The sequence below is a fragment of the Mauremys mutica genome, chromosome 3 (assembly GCF_020497125.1).
Source record: "Mauremys mutica isolate MM-2020 ecotype Southern chromosome 3, ASM2049712v1, whole genome shotgun sequence".
NCBI lineage: Eukaryota > Metazoa > Chordata > Testudines > Geoemydidae > Mauremys > Mauremys mutica.
This window is the reverse complement of record NC_059074.1, coordinates 48869997-48886820: the sequence shown is the minus strand read 5'-3', so window position 1 is coordinate 48886820 and position 16824 is coordinate 48869997. Positions and strand designations below refer to the sequence as shown.

The 16824-nt window shown below is 41.6% G+C and overlaps 1 protein-coding gene across 1 annotated transcript in view; it reads left to right on the top strand.

The window, feature by feature from the left end:
* Window positions 1–16824, top strand: part of DST (dystonin) — a 440007-nt gene that overhangs the window by 64130 nt on the left and 359053 nt on the right. Inside the window, exon 4 of the mRNA XM_045009616.1 lies at window positions 286–493. Within this exon, the coding sequence (XP_044865551.1) occupies window positions 286–493 (208 nt within the window). The remainder of the gene's footprint in view (window positions 1–285; window positions 494–16824) is intronic.

Sequence of the window (16824 nt, the reverse complement as noted above, 5' to 3'; positions counted from 1 at the left end):
TGTTGGGCTAGTCCGAGATCATTTGTGAGCTGGTTGCCTGACCGCAGGCCACACTTCTTCCGCATAAATCCTCCTCAATGCATTGTCACTAAATCAGGATATTTGGGGGGTACCATCTGTGGAGTTACACACACATACCCATATAAATATACAACGATGGTGAGCGACCTATTTTTTTTCAGTGTTTTTATTTCTCGGTGGGGTGTTTGTAAAACAGTCTAGGCGGACTGTGGCGATCACACTATGTATTGTATATTCATACAGTCTCTGTGTATCTCTGTGTAGAGCTCTGGAAACGCCTCCTACCGATGCTCCATGTCTTCCTCTGCGGATTTCTCCGATGAAGACGATTTCAGCCAGAAATCTGGCTCCGGGTCTCCGGCACCGGGGGACACACTGCCCTGGAACCTGCCGAAACATGAGAGATCCAAGCGGAAAATTCAAGGCGGCTCCGTGCTGGACCCAGCCGAGAGAGCAGTGCTTAGGATAGCCGGTAAGACCAGGGTCTAGGCAGCCAGACAGTGAGACCCACCAACCCGCATGTGCCCACACCATGGGCTTGCATGAGATAGATCATGGCAAAGATGTATGGGGAGGGGGGAGGCTTGTTCATTGGCTTTGTAATATAGCCTTTAAAAATCCTGCAGGTCCGTGGAGTGGTGACTAAGCTATTTGGCCATGTTTTCCGGTTGGGTGAAGTAATGCTTGTGGGAAAGGAAAAAAAAAAGATGAAATATGTGCAGGTGCGCCCATTAAACTTTCATGTGAAAACGCATTAGCAGTGAGAAGCTCATTCGCAATAACTCTGATTTCACATTGTGTATGCATCTTGGTCGGTGTACACAGAGGCACACTTAATTGTCTTTTGTGTCTTAATGGGAGAGAGGCCACATTAAATTCAGAGAGAGGCTGGGATCATCCAGCTGGGCTCTGAATATCCTTTTAGGCGGTGTGTGTGGCAACCGTGTCTGTGTAGAACAGCTCTTTGTCCATGTAGGCACATTGGGGGCCGTGCCGCTTAGGAGCCCCTCGATTGGATATTGTAGGAAAGGCACTAGTGTGTTCGGATATGTGGATGGTCACTTACGCTGGCAACGAATGGCATTGAAACGGGGCAGATGCCTTGTTCTCCCCAGCTGAAAATTGACAACACCGTGTGAATTAATTCTGGGCAAAGGCAGTGGTCATCTGTATTACTCACAGAGATTGGTTTTGTGTGTATGTATCATCCCTTCCCTCTTCGGGGTTTATTTCAAAGATGTTTTCACCTAATGGGGCGACTGTGAGGATGCAGTGGCTCGGACCCTGGGTGGGGATGGTTGGTATAGCAGCCAAAGGTCTTTCCTCCCCATCCCGCTGCGTATTCGCTGCCCTTAGCCGGTGTAGTGTGAAAAACTGCTCTGTCTTAATGTGTCCCGGCACAATGCCCAGCCAGGGGGTCTCCAGACCCTGTGTCTGACGGGGAGGTAGCGGGGTGATGGGCGGGGCAGCAGGGAATCGGGCAGGCAGACAGACAGGCAGACAGACATCCGCGTGGGTCTCATAGGAGTGCTCGGAAATTCAAGCGACTGCGCCCAGCACGGCGCCTGCCCCCCAGGCCATGGTGGCAGAGCACCGAGGGGCCTGCGCTCGGGCTGGGGGAGGGAGGCAAGCGGGGGGTAGGGCCGGACTCAGGGCTCTGAGTTGCTGGCGAGGCAGGGATGGTTTCGGCACCACGCAGCTGCCCAGCCCGGCTGTACATTTCTGCCAGGCTTGGGGGCGGCCTGGGGCCCGGGTCTTGCGCTCCCTAGAGCCCGGGAAAGCCGCGTGCGTGGAGGGGGGTCAGGGAGCCCGGGGCGGGGCGGGGCAGAAGGGCCCGGCCCAGGCGGACAGGCGCGAGGATCCGGGGCATGGGGAGTGAGGGGCCGGCCGCGCAGGCGCAGTTGGCGCTCACTGACACGGCGGCGCATGTGAGCGGCGGGGACACCTGCTGCTGCAGCAGCAGCGAGCGCCCGGCCCCGCAGGCCCCCGGGCAGCAGTAGCGAGAGGGCGGGTGGGGGACATGGCAGGTGCTGCTACAGAGCATCGCTAACGCGGGCGGCCCCGGCCCGCGGATCCCCCCCCCCCGGCGCTGCGGGCGGTACCAGCCCCTCGCCCCCGGCGTGGCACGTCGCTGGGGGGCTCTGGCCGGGCGGAGGTGGCAGCTTGCTGGCCTCAGGCTGTCTGGGCTGGGGCGGAGGCGGAAAGCGGCTTCCCGAGGGTTTGTGCAGAGACCAAGACAATGGGCAGGTCCTGGCCAGAGCAGGCTGCGCAGAGGGAGGAACCCCAGGCAGCTGGCGAGTTCCTAGCAGCAGCCTAGCGAGCTCTGGAGCGAAAAGCCGGGCCAGGGCCGCCGAGCCAAGCGCAACACCACAACCACACAACCCGAGCCAGACAGGGAGCCGGGCGCCGGGGGAGGGAAGGGCTCCCGCTGCAGCATTTATTCAGGCGAAACCCTCAGTGCACTTGCACCAGTGGGGCCTGCAGCAGCATCGGGCCCTAAGTGATCACCCAGGAGTGATTTAACTGTCAAGAGGGGAGAAATGAAGAAGGAGCCGGATGTCACCTCCATGGCCGGGCTGTGGCGCCCATGGTGTCCCGGAGCTGCTGCAGCCCTGGCTGCCTTCCTGCTCTCAGGCCGTTAGCCGAGCGCAGAGATTTGCTGCTAATGAAATCCGAGAGGAAGCCCTTGCTATTGGAGCCACACACATGCTCACACACTGCTCGGGAGGGGGGCATGGGCGTTTCCTCGGCCAGCTTGCATAGCACCCCTCCTCCCTCCCTCTAGCCTTTTTTTGCAGTTCCCAAGGCTTCGTGCTGTCTGCAGCCTTGGAGTGAACTGGTCAGTGTTACCCTCCAGCCATGGCTGGTTACCTTTCCCCTGGTGCTTACCACTATGCCGAAGAACAGGAGTACCTACAGGCTTACGAAGATGTCCTGGAGAGATACAAAGGTACAGTAGATTAGCGCTGCAGCATTGGGCATGGGTTTACCAGGTACATGCTAATAGTGTAGGGCTTACATTAAATAGCGCTGGTGGTTGCCAGTAAACAAGGGTCGGAATCAGATCCTCTGGATATCTGCTATTCCAGTCTGCTACCAACAAGAGTTTGAAGTGGAAGGTTCTGAAACGTCCTTAGACAAGATCCGTTGCCTCCTGGAGAGGGTCATTTCTTATGGAGCAGTCTGTTGATTTCTTTCACTAAAGCGCTTAAGTGACACTGTTCTTTTCTTGCTGGGTGTGAGGACACCACTGACATTTCAATGAGATTATTCTAAGACTCTGCTTGTCTGGGATGAGAACTAGTAAATAAAATTGTATTCTATGGTCCTAATAAATCCAGTGAAATATGTGTTATCTTTATTGCAAAGACTGCTTTAAGCAATAAAACGCACCACACCATTTTTTGAAAGATAATTCTGTGCTTAAAGCTCTAATATATGTTGTTCTTTTCTACAATTATGTAAGAACGACTGCTTCATGCAACATTATGAAGCTTTTTCATTTAGTACAGGAAGAAAGACCTTTCTAATGTACATAAGATATATACAATTTATTTTATTCTATTAGAAATGTTAATTGTATTATTTCCTTATCCTTGATGGTATGGAAGAGGTACACAGGACACACAATTCATTATTTTATATTTCACTGCATTGTTAATATTAAACCTTAAAAACTAGGTCAAAGTAGTGTTTAAGATCTGATCTCAATTAACAAGAGAGGGAATTAAACAGACTGAATCTTCATCCTGAATATAGCCCCTGTGTGCACTTTGCAGCATATTTGGTATTTGCTGTTTGGAATCCTTTTGCAATACCTTGGTCCAAGATGAGCTAGGTGATTTCAGTTTTATATCAGAAAGTCTTGATTTTTTTTATTTTAAGATACAACTTTTTGGAAATTCATTGTTGGGTAAGGGTTTTAGCTACTGAATTCCCACTGACTTTAATGGGAATGGCATAGTGAAATCAGTTTTATTTGAAGATGTCTGAGTTAATTTTATTCCATCCTCATTGTTAATTTCATTTTTGTTTTTAATTTTGCCATTATCTTAAAATGAGATTTATCAGGTCTCAGTGTACTTTATACCTGTTTCACTTGTAGATCATGTATTATTAACACTATTGACAAATGACTCCTTTTGTGTCAATGTATCTAGGGAGAATGTGCACTTTCTGTAATAAAATTCATTAGAACATTTTAGAGGAGAAATAATTACTGTGTTTATTAGATCCTATAAAAAAGGAAATGGTTGGTCCACTCTATTTTTCATCATCAAAAGTGATTTATACACATTTGACTAATCTTTTCCAAATGTTGATTTTTAAAGCAAGCAGGTTGTATTCAGATTATCAGATCAAAAGTGTTGAAAAACCTAAAGTGTATATATTTTTTGCTGCTGTGATTTAAAATTTATCTGAATAGATTTAAATTTAAAAAAAAAGAGGCAAATTTGTTCCCAGAAACAGATCTATAGGTTTCAGTCTAGTTTATATAGTCACTTGATATACCCAGGAAAATTCATAATGGATATATTATTTTAGGGTTTGATGCTACCGACCTATGTCCCCTGATTTCAATGGGAGTTTTGCCTGAGTAAGAGCTACAAGGTTGGGTCCTTATCTGTGGTAGGACTAGTGGATGCTGATATAGTAGACTCCTATGGCTAATTAACATATTTATTTTTTTAGTATATTTTATAATTGTTGAAGTTTGTTACCTTATCTGTGGGGAGGAGGATTGGTCACATTCATATTGTATTTTAAAATATGGCAGACTCCTTAAAATGTTTCAGTAAGCATCCAGTTTCTTTTGCTTTCATTTTTTGGTGGTGTACATTGCTCATCAGTATACAATACTTGACAGCTTGTTACATTCAATCACTGGGAAAAAAGGTAAAGATTTTAGCTTGTTTTAATGATGAAGCATTGAAAAACTGGAAAATACATTATTTTCCAACGTGTTTTCATGCCGATTATGATTTTCCATCAGTGTCCCAGTAGTATGACTTCACTACAGTGATTGTTATCCTGATGACTTGCTATGGGAGCTGATCTAATCAGAAAAGAATTGCTGCAATATATGCTTTAAACAGGGAGCACCATTTCACAAAACTTTGAAAGCCACTGCATTTGTTGATTTAAAAAAAATCAAATAAAGAATGTAATAACTTCCATTTTTGCTTTTTCAAGGTGAAGAGTCTTAATCACTTATTTTAATTCAAACATTTTTTCTTGCTTAGAGAATATGCTTGTGTTCATTTGGGACATTATCAGGGTGCCAAATTATCTATGCCCCAGCTGTTGAATACTGTAACTAGCAGAGTCAGCTGTAGAAAATTCATTGCCTGTCTTGGAAGGCATGGAATCATGTGATGCCGTATCATTAAGAAATTCTGGCTATTTGATTTATAAAAAAGAGGAATTGAAAAATAAGTCCGGTTAAAGTGTAACTGCGATGATTTGATCTTCACCTTTTTATATAGCCAGACTAGACCACAGTTCTGGAAGACCTTACATAAACAAGAACTTGATTGCTTTAACAATTGAAACCAAGGTATCTTGTGTGTTTTGCAAATGCTGTTGTTGACCATGTCTTTAGCTGCGACAGTAAATAATTGGGCAACTGTTCACTAAATCCGAGGTAGCACAGAAGAGCTGTTTGCTATGGGAGAAAAGGGTGTTGTGTTCTGATTCTTGGTCAGTTCAGTCTCTGAGCAGTCAGTTGTCTCTGACCATCCTTTTTTCCCCCTTGATCCTTATAAAGCTGACTCACAGCAGAATTTCTAAAGCCTTCTGATGGGGAAAAAAAAATCACATTACCTCAGCTGATACAGAAATCATATTGAATAAAGCCACTTATTCATGGGAAAAATTGCTTCTTTGTTAGTAGTTCCTCTAGAAATGGTCAAAGGCAATGCCTTTGTTGTCATGGTGGATATAAAATATCAAGTACATTTCATATGGAAACATACAGCATATTTGACTTGTTTGTGATTTAACATGGAAGATGCAGAATGATACAGTATATGTACTGATTAGCATAATTACTAATAGCTATGGGCTTCATCCTGCAATCCAGCACTAACTTTAGTGGGTGTTCCATGTGCAGAGAAGTTGCAAAAGTGGTGTGTTTTTACCCTTTAAATTATTTTATCAACATGTCTGAAAACAAAGACTAATCAAATTCACCATCAAGTACATCAGTCCTAACCATAAATAGTTAAAATTTGCCATGGTGGTGATTAACCTGTTTTTCCACTATCATTTTGTTTTTAATGAGAATCATATTAATCTATACCAGTGGTTCTCAAACTTTTTTTTCGTGGACCACTTGAAAATTACTGAGAATCTCGGCAGACCACTTAATGGTCTGTCCAAATGTTGTTTGTACCATTAGCTAACTATTGTAAAGTGCTTTGGCTAAAAGCACTATATTAAAAAAAACCTTAATAATTAATGTTTTTTGTTCTACAAATAAAAGCACACAACCATATTTTAATATCAGTAGTCTTACCTTTCTAATGCAATGAATGTGTGACAGAAAATTCAGCTTGAGAAGGCCACCCATAGAAAAATAGTCCTGTTGCTCTTTGTTTGGAATTTGCTGGGTGGTGGTGGTGGTGTCATGTAAATAAATTCTCAATGCCTTCAGCGTTTGATTATTGCTTCCTTTAAAGCCCTTATGAATGGCTGTGGAGCAAATGGATTATTCCCATTTTAAACTGCAGCCTCTGTTTAGAGGAGGGGGCTCATCCTACACCGTCAAAGACTAGCATTATAATCAACTGCTTTTCTAGATCAGCAAAGTGATTTGGACTCTATCAACCTCAAGAAAACTGAAGTGTTTTAGTGGCTGGCTCCAGGGCAAATGTATTCTGCCCCTCAAATTGCAATTGATGACACATTGCTGAATGTGACAGAAGAATTTGGTATCTTGACAGCACTTCAATAATGCCATGATCGATGATGAACTCATTCAGTGCATTTCTAAAGCTAGTTCTGCCTGTAGTCAATTTTGTCACCACCTGTAGAGTGTGAGGCATTCAACTTCACACCAAGATTAATGCCTACCATGCAGTCCTGTTAAGCACTCTTCTCTATGTCTGTAAAAATGGCACTTGAAGCAAGTAGAAGATTTTCATGTGCATTGTCTGTGTCTCATCTGTAACATCAAGGGGTTGGATAGGATACCAAACACTGGAGTCCTGGACCAGTACTGTATGACTAGTGTTAAATCCCTAATGATACAGGCTCAACTTCGTTGGTCTGGTCCCCTTGTATGTATGGATGATGCGCAACTTCCCCGTTGAAATGGAAGCACGTACGGTGGAAGGCCAATGAAAACGATACAAGGACACTCTCAAAGCTCACCTAAAAGCTGGCCACATCAGCCCAAGCACATGGGAAGCTGCTGCTGCTGACAGGCCAGGTTGGCCACAGACCTGTTGGTCTGTGATTAAAACTATGTAGAATAGCAGAACAGAAAAAGCTAAAGAGAAATGTGAGCGAAGAAAGCAGGCTATGGCACAAACATGTTGCCATGTCTGCCTGATATGCAGGATGCATCTGCGGATCCCTCATTGGTTTACATTCGTACAAGAAGATGTGCTGAAACAAACTGACTCTCATACATCAGCTATGCCGGAAGGCACCAATACTTCTGTGGGTCTATATGTAAGAGAAAAGTAATCAGAGTTTGGCCCTTTATTTGGAGAACTAATCAAAGTCTCTCATGGGTTTTCTGGTAATTCCCAATTCCAACTGGGTCAAAAATACTAAAAATATTTCAGCCTGTCATGTGTTTATGGCCAAAAAGAGGAGATGGAACAGCATATGAAAAATATTAATAATAATTTCTCTTAAAAGGCTTGGTTTGGGCTCAGTGCACATTTTGGGTGACAATTTTGGCTGGTTACTATATAACTAATTCACAGATCCCTAATGATAACATTTATTTCCTTTGTTTCATACAGACTTTGATTAGGATTATTTTCTTTCCATTTACATTGGTTAAAGCACATGCTTAAATTTAAGTATGAGCTTAAGTCTCATTGATTCTCATTGTGCTTAAAGTTATGCCCATGCTTAAGTACTTTGCTGAATAAGAATGCTTAAATTTAAGTTTAACTACTCTGTTGAATTGAGGCCATAAAGAATAATTTTTTTGTAAATGTCAGATATGAATGCAGCCTTATTGCTGCATGCCTGAAATGTTTCTTGAAAAGAATCATTAGAGGCTTGTAATTTAACAAAGCCTTGATTTTTCTGTAGTGGGTGAAAATATTCATCTACTGACTGCTTGTCGTCAACCAAGCTTTCAGACAGGTGAAATAATGCTTACAAAGGCATTACAGTTCTCAAGTAAAATCTTGAAGTCCCTATGAAGAGCCAGATCCTGCAAGTGGATCTGTGTAGGCCAGGGGTCGGCAACCTTTCAGAAGTGGTGTGCCGAGTCTTCATTTATTCACTCTAATTTATGGTTTTGCATGCCAGTAATACATTTTAACCTTTTTAGAAGGTCTCTTTCTATAAGTCAATAATATATAACTAAACAATTGTTATATGTAAAGTAAATAAGGTTTCAAAATGTTTCAGAAGCTTCATTTAAAATTAAATTAAAATGCAGAGCCCCCCCGGACCGGTGGCCAGGACCCAGGCAGTGTAAGTGCCACTGAAAATCAGCTCGGGTGCCGCCTTCGGCACCCGTGCCATAGGTTGTCCACCCCTGGTGTAGGCAGACTGTTGTATCTGTGATGACCCAGGGACTTCAGAAATCCACCATGCAGATCAGTTTGTAGGACTGGGGTCCAAGTTATTACTCAAGTCCTTATTCATGAAAACTCTGTTTGAAATTTCCACTGTCCTGAGGACAAGTATATGACTGTAACTGAACTGAAAGTATATTAATAGCTATACATTTCTCATAATATTATTTAATAATAATAGCATTTGTGCACAAGTCATTTTATCTGTTGATAAGTAATGTAGCAATTTTTAAAATCCTGTGCATGTTAAGTACAAATACAGTTTTACTGATAATAATTAGAAATAAGTTATTTGAAGGAAAAATATGTTAAGGGTTATATTCTGCTCACTGCAGTCACACGAGTAGCTCCATCGATATAAATGAAACTGTGGGAATAAGATGAGCAGGTGTAGGCTTCTGATGGGTCATTATATATATCAAATACGGCATTTCAAAACAGTGGTCCGAAATCTGCTGTTAGTTGTACCCATGTGACCTTGTTGAACTTGAAATGTCATTATATTGTAAGTGTCATTTCAGAATTTATATGCAAAAGTAACTATTTTGCACTCATGTAATATACCATATGCAGAAAGCTTCATTGCTCTAGACTCAGATTCAGGTAGCCAGTTATCTGCCAGCTGACACTTTATACCACTTGGGTCTAAAATTAGTAGATGTCCTCTGTATTAGGATTAGCAGAAGTGTGTATGTTATGGTTCACAAAATGGGTAAAAGCCAGACTCCTTTGTACATGTGTTTGAACTGTCTCTCCAAACAAATGCCGTTTGAACATTTAGTAGGATAGAAAAGGGCATAAAAGCTGTGGAAGTGAAATGGGTATTCTTTCATCCCATTTGTGATCTTTTGCTCTGGCTGATCTGGTTACAGTCTAAATGTTCCTCATGTGATCAGATCTCTTCAGCAGAGTAGAAGCAGCTAAACATTGACAAGTGTCTGTGATATTTTGGACAGACATTTTGAAATAATAATACAACCCACAAAGTGCTACTACAACAACTTTAGTGAAGCAAATGACAGTCCTGATCCTGCAGTCTGTAGTCAGTCAAAACTCCCATTGATTTCAGTGGGAGTAAGGATTGCAGGACTGGGCCTCTGACATTTTTTAATCTAGAGATTGGCAATTCACATATATACTGAAAATTAGGTGTGCATAAAGCATTCATTTTAGAAGCCACTGCAGTAGAGTCACCCATTACTTACAGGGGTAGAGTGTTTTTATCAAGATAACTCTAGTAACAGATGTGGATATTTTCAAATGCACAAATAGCAGTTAGGGGTCTGTCTTTCATTTTACTTTCAGCAGGAGTCAGGCTCTTAACTACCATTTGTGCCTTGAAAAATCTCCAGAGATTATACATAGTTCAGATTAGAACTTGATTCCTGAAAACATATTATATTCTGCTTTGCTGATTAATTCTGCATTTAAGGCTAAATTTGTTGGAGAGTTTAATCTTAAATTTCCTTTGGAGGAACATTGAAGAGCATCTCCAGAAGGATGGTAGGTTTCATAAGGAAAAAGGGTATCAGAGTTCTTTTTGGTATTTTAAAGCAAAAATTTTTCTCATTACATGGCTTTATGAATTCTACCCACTTGCTGCAATTTTCAGCAAAATAATGAACTGTGGAGAAACATTTTTGTTTAGATGTAGTTTCACTGACATATTTATGCTAGGGAGAGGGTAGGATTTGGCTGTGTGTAGAAGGGAGGGAGGAATGGGCAAAACTAATTTTATTGAAAGATGGTCAAAATGAATTAGGTTCCTTGATAAAATTATCTGATAAAATAATAATTGTTCTCATCGTAATAACATTTTGGCACAGTGTTCTTTAGTTCCTTTTTTTTAATAGTTAACCTTTAATATACAAAAATCCATGTTTGAGATTTTCAAATCTGACTAGCTACACAGCTGTAATTAATTTCAACGCGTGGCCAAATTGTCTTTGAAAATCTCAACCCATATGCATTTTCAATACTGTCTTTTGTTAAGAATTCCATTACTAAGAAAGAGTTCACTTTTACTGCATATCAGGTTTCTTCATGTAATCCTTATATATTTATATTTAAATTGTTTTGTAATTTTTACTTCTATAGTAATATGCATTTCTGTGCTTCAAGGCTTATATTAAATTGAAGGATATAAATTGTTGTAGTTGTAAAGGAGCCAGAGGTATGATGTGTTGATTCAGAGTGGGTTTGCAATCATGTGTTGAATGATTGAACCTTGCAGTACATATCATGAGTTCTTTTCATTTGTAAAGATTACATTAGTATGCCTAAAACAATGCATTGTTTATATGTCCTGACATTTAGAGTATCAAATTGAAACATTTGTTAGACTTTGGTAACCAAGTAATACCCAAGGGAACTTAAGGAATGCAGTATTTTAACTGAGGAGTAAATTTGTGTCCACATTGACTTGGAATCTGATATCAAATGTATGGATTAAATTAAATAGCATGAGAAAATAAGAGAGATTCCTTATATTCACCATGAAAGCTTTCTGAATTTGGGGGATTGAGTATTAGAAATGTACTGCTGAGCCTCCCTTGGCTTTAGGCAATAACTTCAGTGTACAATATTATAAAGAGCCTTTTGAAGATTTAGGCATCTAACTTTACAGTGTCAATGGATTTTTGCATATTTTAAGGACAGTGACGTTTTTGCTTATCTCCACCAATATATGCTTCTCCCAGGCTGCCTCCTCTGCCATGCCTCCATCCTCTTGTCCTTCACTTCCCTCCTCAAAACTTATTCATGAGGCCTGCAAACTCTAGTCTTCTCTTCTTAGAAATCATATAAATAAAATGTGGAAGAATAACAACAACAATAATAATATAATAAAAAACACAAAGAACCCTGAAAAGCAAGACTCTGAACCTTGATAATGTGTATTTAAGATACAGTGTGACAACTTATTACTGTTACTCTTGTCCTCCACTCCCCCTTCCATCCAGGTTTGACATCATTACTTTCAAGTTATATTTGGGGTAGATTTTGCACTGGCTTCCTCAGGTGCATCAGAAGGGGCAAACTCAGCCAGGATTTCTCTTGGGAGCTTTCAGTTAGTGTACACTGGCACACTCACTGAGCCACTCTTGGGAACTGGTATCACGAGTAAAGATCTGGGAATAAGGAACCAACCTCCCATCTGTTGGAGACAGAGTAACATATTCTCCCTCTGCACTGGTGGTTGGTAGGGAAAGGGGAAGACCCATGTTCCTATCCTCACCCTGCGTTTTCCTGCCCCTCATAAAACACACAGAGTGGGGTGGATGGGGGAGCAGAAACCGCAGGTCTTTTGGAATGCTGGACAGTGAATCAAGCAGCGGGAGAAGCATTTAACGTCTTCCCTGTCCCTTGTGCCTCCACAGAAGGGCCAGCCACAATCCAGTAAATTTAGTAGTTCAAGTTCCTTAGATCAGATTCTGATCTCAGATACCCGAGTGTAAAGCTGGAGTGGCTCTACAGACTTAAGTGAAATTGTGCCATCTCTACTCTTATCTACTTGTATCAAAATCTGGTTTGTCTATTAAGTAAAAATTTCTGGAACTATATAAAGAATTATATTAAAAACACAAAAAAAACTGTGTTAGAAGAATGTTAAGGTTGTAAAGTCAAGCACTTAAAAGCTAGAAAATGCCAGATTTAAGGATGCCTGTGCAACTTTAATTTGGACCCCTTGTGAGTTTGGATTATGATACAGTTTTCAAGCCTTGAACACATACTGTTTTGTTCTACAGAGCCCCTGCCTCTCTCAATGAATGAGTAATTATTAAATATTACTTTTTATCCTCATTCAGTATGTAGCCACATGCTTTATTTACTGCACACCATTCAAACTGTACACCAAATACAAATTATTAATCTCCTGGGGTATCATGGTGGTTTTCAGCATAGTATATGGGAATAGAGGCATGGAGAAATTAAGGCCAGAAAGCATCCACTAATTTTGGGTGCCCAACTTGAGACTGCTAGGGCCTGATTTTCCAGAATATGTTCAAATCACAGCTCCAGATGTCTTCAGTTGTAGTTGTGAATGCTCAACACTTCAGCAAAACTGTCTCCTGGCCCCATTGGGCACCCAGAAAATGAGGAATTCACAACTAGTGATTAACTGAACACTTTGAGTGAGTTGCCAAGCATCACACAGAAGCAGAGATAGAATTCAATTCTCCATTATGGCACTCAACTGCCTTAACCCTGGTTAATGAGGTAGGAGATTGCAGTAAGAGAAAGGTTTCAGAGTAGCAGCCCTGTTAGTCTGTATCTGCAAAAAGAACAGGAGTATTTGTGGCACCTTAGAGACTAACATTTATTTGAGCATAAGCTTTTGTGGGCTGTTTGGATGTATAGAATGGAACATATATTGAGATAAGTATACACATACAGAGAGCATGAAGAGGTCTTACCAACTCTGAGAGGCCAATTAAGTAAGAGAAAAAAACTTGAAGTGATAATCAAGATAGCCCAGTACAGACAGTCTGATAAGAAGTGTGAGAATACTTACAAGGGGAGATAGAGTCAATGTTTGTAATGGCTCAGCCATTCCCAGTCCCTATTCAAGCCTAAATTGATTGTATCTAGTTTGCATATCAATTCCAGCTCAGCAGTTTCTTGTTGGAGTCCGTTTTTGAAGCTTTTCTGTTGCAAAATTGCCACCCGCAATTGCAGTAAGAGAAAGGTGTTATTGTTATTTTGCTCATTGTCATCAGTCACTCCTCACATACCAGATGATTACTAGTAATTACTAGTAAATACACTGTAAATACATTCCATTACAACCATTAAAACTATCTTTCTGTAAGTATTCCCTGCCTCATTCACTACAAGTCTTCCAATTTCTCTAGTTTAGTGGTTCTCAAACTTTTGTTCTGGTGACCCCTTTCACATAGCAAGCCTCTGAGTGTGACACCCCTTATAAATTAAAAACACTTCAAAATATATTTAACACTATTTTAAATGCTGGAGGCAAAGCGGGGTTTGGGGTGGAGGCTGACAGCTCAAGACCTCCCATGTAATAACCTCACAACCCCCTGAGGGGTCTCGACCCCCAGTTTGAGAACCCCTGCTCTAGCTAATGAGATGAGGGTCTTACAGACAACAGCCTTATTTAGAGCACAGCCTGGATTCAACCCCAGAGCACTGTCCATCTGTACATTGAGTGAAGCAGGGGTCCTGTAGAAAAAATAGTATGGGATCATGTAATAAAACACTGTCATAATGTGCAAATTCAAGGTGTCCAAATCAAGGCTGCAAGGGCTTATTATCACAGCTGTTGTGCTCCTATCTGGATGATATAATGAAGGATAGCAGAGGGTCCTCACTGTTTGACCCATATATTGGCCTATATGTGATCTGATTATATTTTTCTAGTAGCAAACTCAACAAGCAGTTTCCACCCTTCAAACAATACAGAATGAGTTAAAGCCAATATAGTGACTTTTTTTTAAGTGGTATGTATGTGGAAATTTAGCCTGGCCTTGAGGCTCCAATCAAGTTGCTCTTGTGTTTCTGCAATAATGAATAAAGTCACATTCTGAAGAGTCAATCCCTGCAGAGTTTAATTCAATTCAATGAAAGCTGCAACAGAGCAAAGTGTTCACGATACAGAAACTTAAGGCAGGGAACTTGTTCTTACTCTTTCTTCTTTTTTAAAAGATCACAGTTCTTTCAGTCACAGCTTCAGTGCTGTAACTCGTATATAGGAACATAGGGATTGCCATAAAGAATCAGACAGTTGGTCTGTATCGTCTGATATCTTGAATTGCTTGTACCTGACACAGCAGATGACAGCAAGCATCCCCACTGAACTTGGCCAATTGTACAATGCTCTGTAGAAATATAGCCTGCTGAGGTATAGAAGCCATCATCTTAAGCCTCAAAGATGTGATTTTCCTTGTATTATCTTAGTAACTGAACATGTTAATATTGGTAAGATTACTTATTCATTAAAAAACTCCTGTTACAGTCTTTATCTCAATGATCTCCCCATCCTGGCAATAAGTAGCACAGGTTGATTACGAGCTGTGTGAAGAAGTATATTTTGTTTGCAGTTTACTATTTTATTATGGCACAAAGTAAGAAAAAATAGTCTGATTTATGGTTTCTACAGCTTCATTATTTTGTGTATTTGACTGAGGAGCCTTTTAGTTCTTCTCCACTAAAGGTTAAATTATTGCAGCTTTTGCAGTCTCTTCACATATGTAAATCCCCTTGCATCATGAAGCTGATAATCATTTTACTTACACTTCTGTGCACCTTTTTAATCTCAATGTTAGCTGTTTCTTGAGATGAGGTAACCAAATTGAACACAATACTCCAGGCATTATTATTATTTTATACTGTAATACAACAATATTGTCTTTAGTATTTTTAAATCCTTTTGAAATATATTCAAGCTTTTTATTTGTTTTTTGCATCTTTGCAATGAATTAGGTAATCAGCTTTACTGATCTACATGCAATGACTAGACACTTTTCCAATCAGGACACTGGTAGTTCAGACTATCAGTTTGTCTGAGAGAAAAGGTGATTGAGGTAATATCTTTTATTGGTTCAGTTTCTGTTTTTGAGCTTAGGGTATGGCTACACTTACAAATCTGCAGTGCTGGTAGTTGCAGCGCTGGTCGTCCAGCTGTGCAGGGCCAGCGCTGGTGTGTGGCCACACTCACAGCTACCAGCGCTGCAGTGTGGCCACATTTGCAGCATTTGCAGCGCTGTTGGGAGTGATGAATTATGGGCAGCTATCCCAGCATTCAAGTGGCAGCAACGTGCTTTTCAAAAGAGGGGGGTGTGGGGCAGTGTGACAGGGACCGGGGGGGGGAAGAGAGAGGATTTTTGGAACTGACACTGTGCAAAATCAGAAAATTTTCCCACCCCCTTACTGTTAACTGCAAACAGCCTGCATCCAACATACTCTCTTTCCCCCATCTGCCCCCTCCCCCCGTTTCTCTCAAGCAAAGCAAACACTCAACCCCTGTGAATCACGCAGGGAGGAGGATCTCATTTGATTGTTCACAGATTGATCACAGCAAACAGGAGCTGATAAGCAGCTCCGGTAGAGCAGCTCCGGTAGCACAGAGCTCCGGAGGTTCACAACAAAACAAAGAGAGGCTGCATAACAAAACAAAGGGAGTAATTTAGTTAAAAGCATTCTGGGATACACCCTTATACCCTGGAGGCCAATCACAGCGCTGGTGTGTGGCCACACTTGATGACCAGCGCTGCAGCACCAGCGCTGCAATCCTTATTCCCCATGCTGAGTGAGGTGTACGGCCAGCGCTGCAGCCAGGGAGTTGCAGCGCTGGAAGTGCCCTGCAGGTGTGGCCACTTACTAATTGCAGCGCTGGAAAGCCTCCACCAGCGCTGCAACTCGCAAGTGTAGCCATACCCTTAGACTCTGCAAAAGGTACTGAGAGTTACTGCTGTATACAAGGTGGAACAGATCATTAAGCATAAGAAGTTAACACACGTTGCATGAGACCATTCAAGGTGAAGTAGGCAGTTAACATCTCTGCAGTCCTAAGACAAAGGAGAGTTAGTGGATTACAGATTGTTGTAAAGACCCATAAATCCAGTGTCTTTACTGAGCCTGTGATTTTTAGTGTCTAGCAAAGTTATGAATTCTAGCCCCTAGGCTCAACTTTTGAAGGTGTTGTGTAGTTTCCTTTGAGGGTGAAGACTGAGAAGTCCAGTTATGGAGTGATTGTTTTGTGAAAAGTATTTGCCCATGTGTGATATGGTATTTTTATCTTCTCTCATTTTTCTGGGTGAGTTTATTCAGGAGATTGTCTGGTTTCATCCACATAGTTGTCATTGGGGCATTTAGTGCACTGGATGAGGTACACCACATGTTGTGATAGGCTTGTGTAGGAACCATGGATCTTAAAAGGTGTGTTGTGCAGGATATTGATCATTGGAGATAATGTCTGCAGGTTTTACATCTGTTCTGGCAGGGTCTGGTGCTGCTTTGAGTTGATGCGCTGGGAGTTTGCTTCTGATGAGCTTGGCAAGGTTGCAAAAGAGGGAGT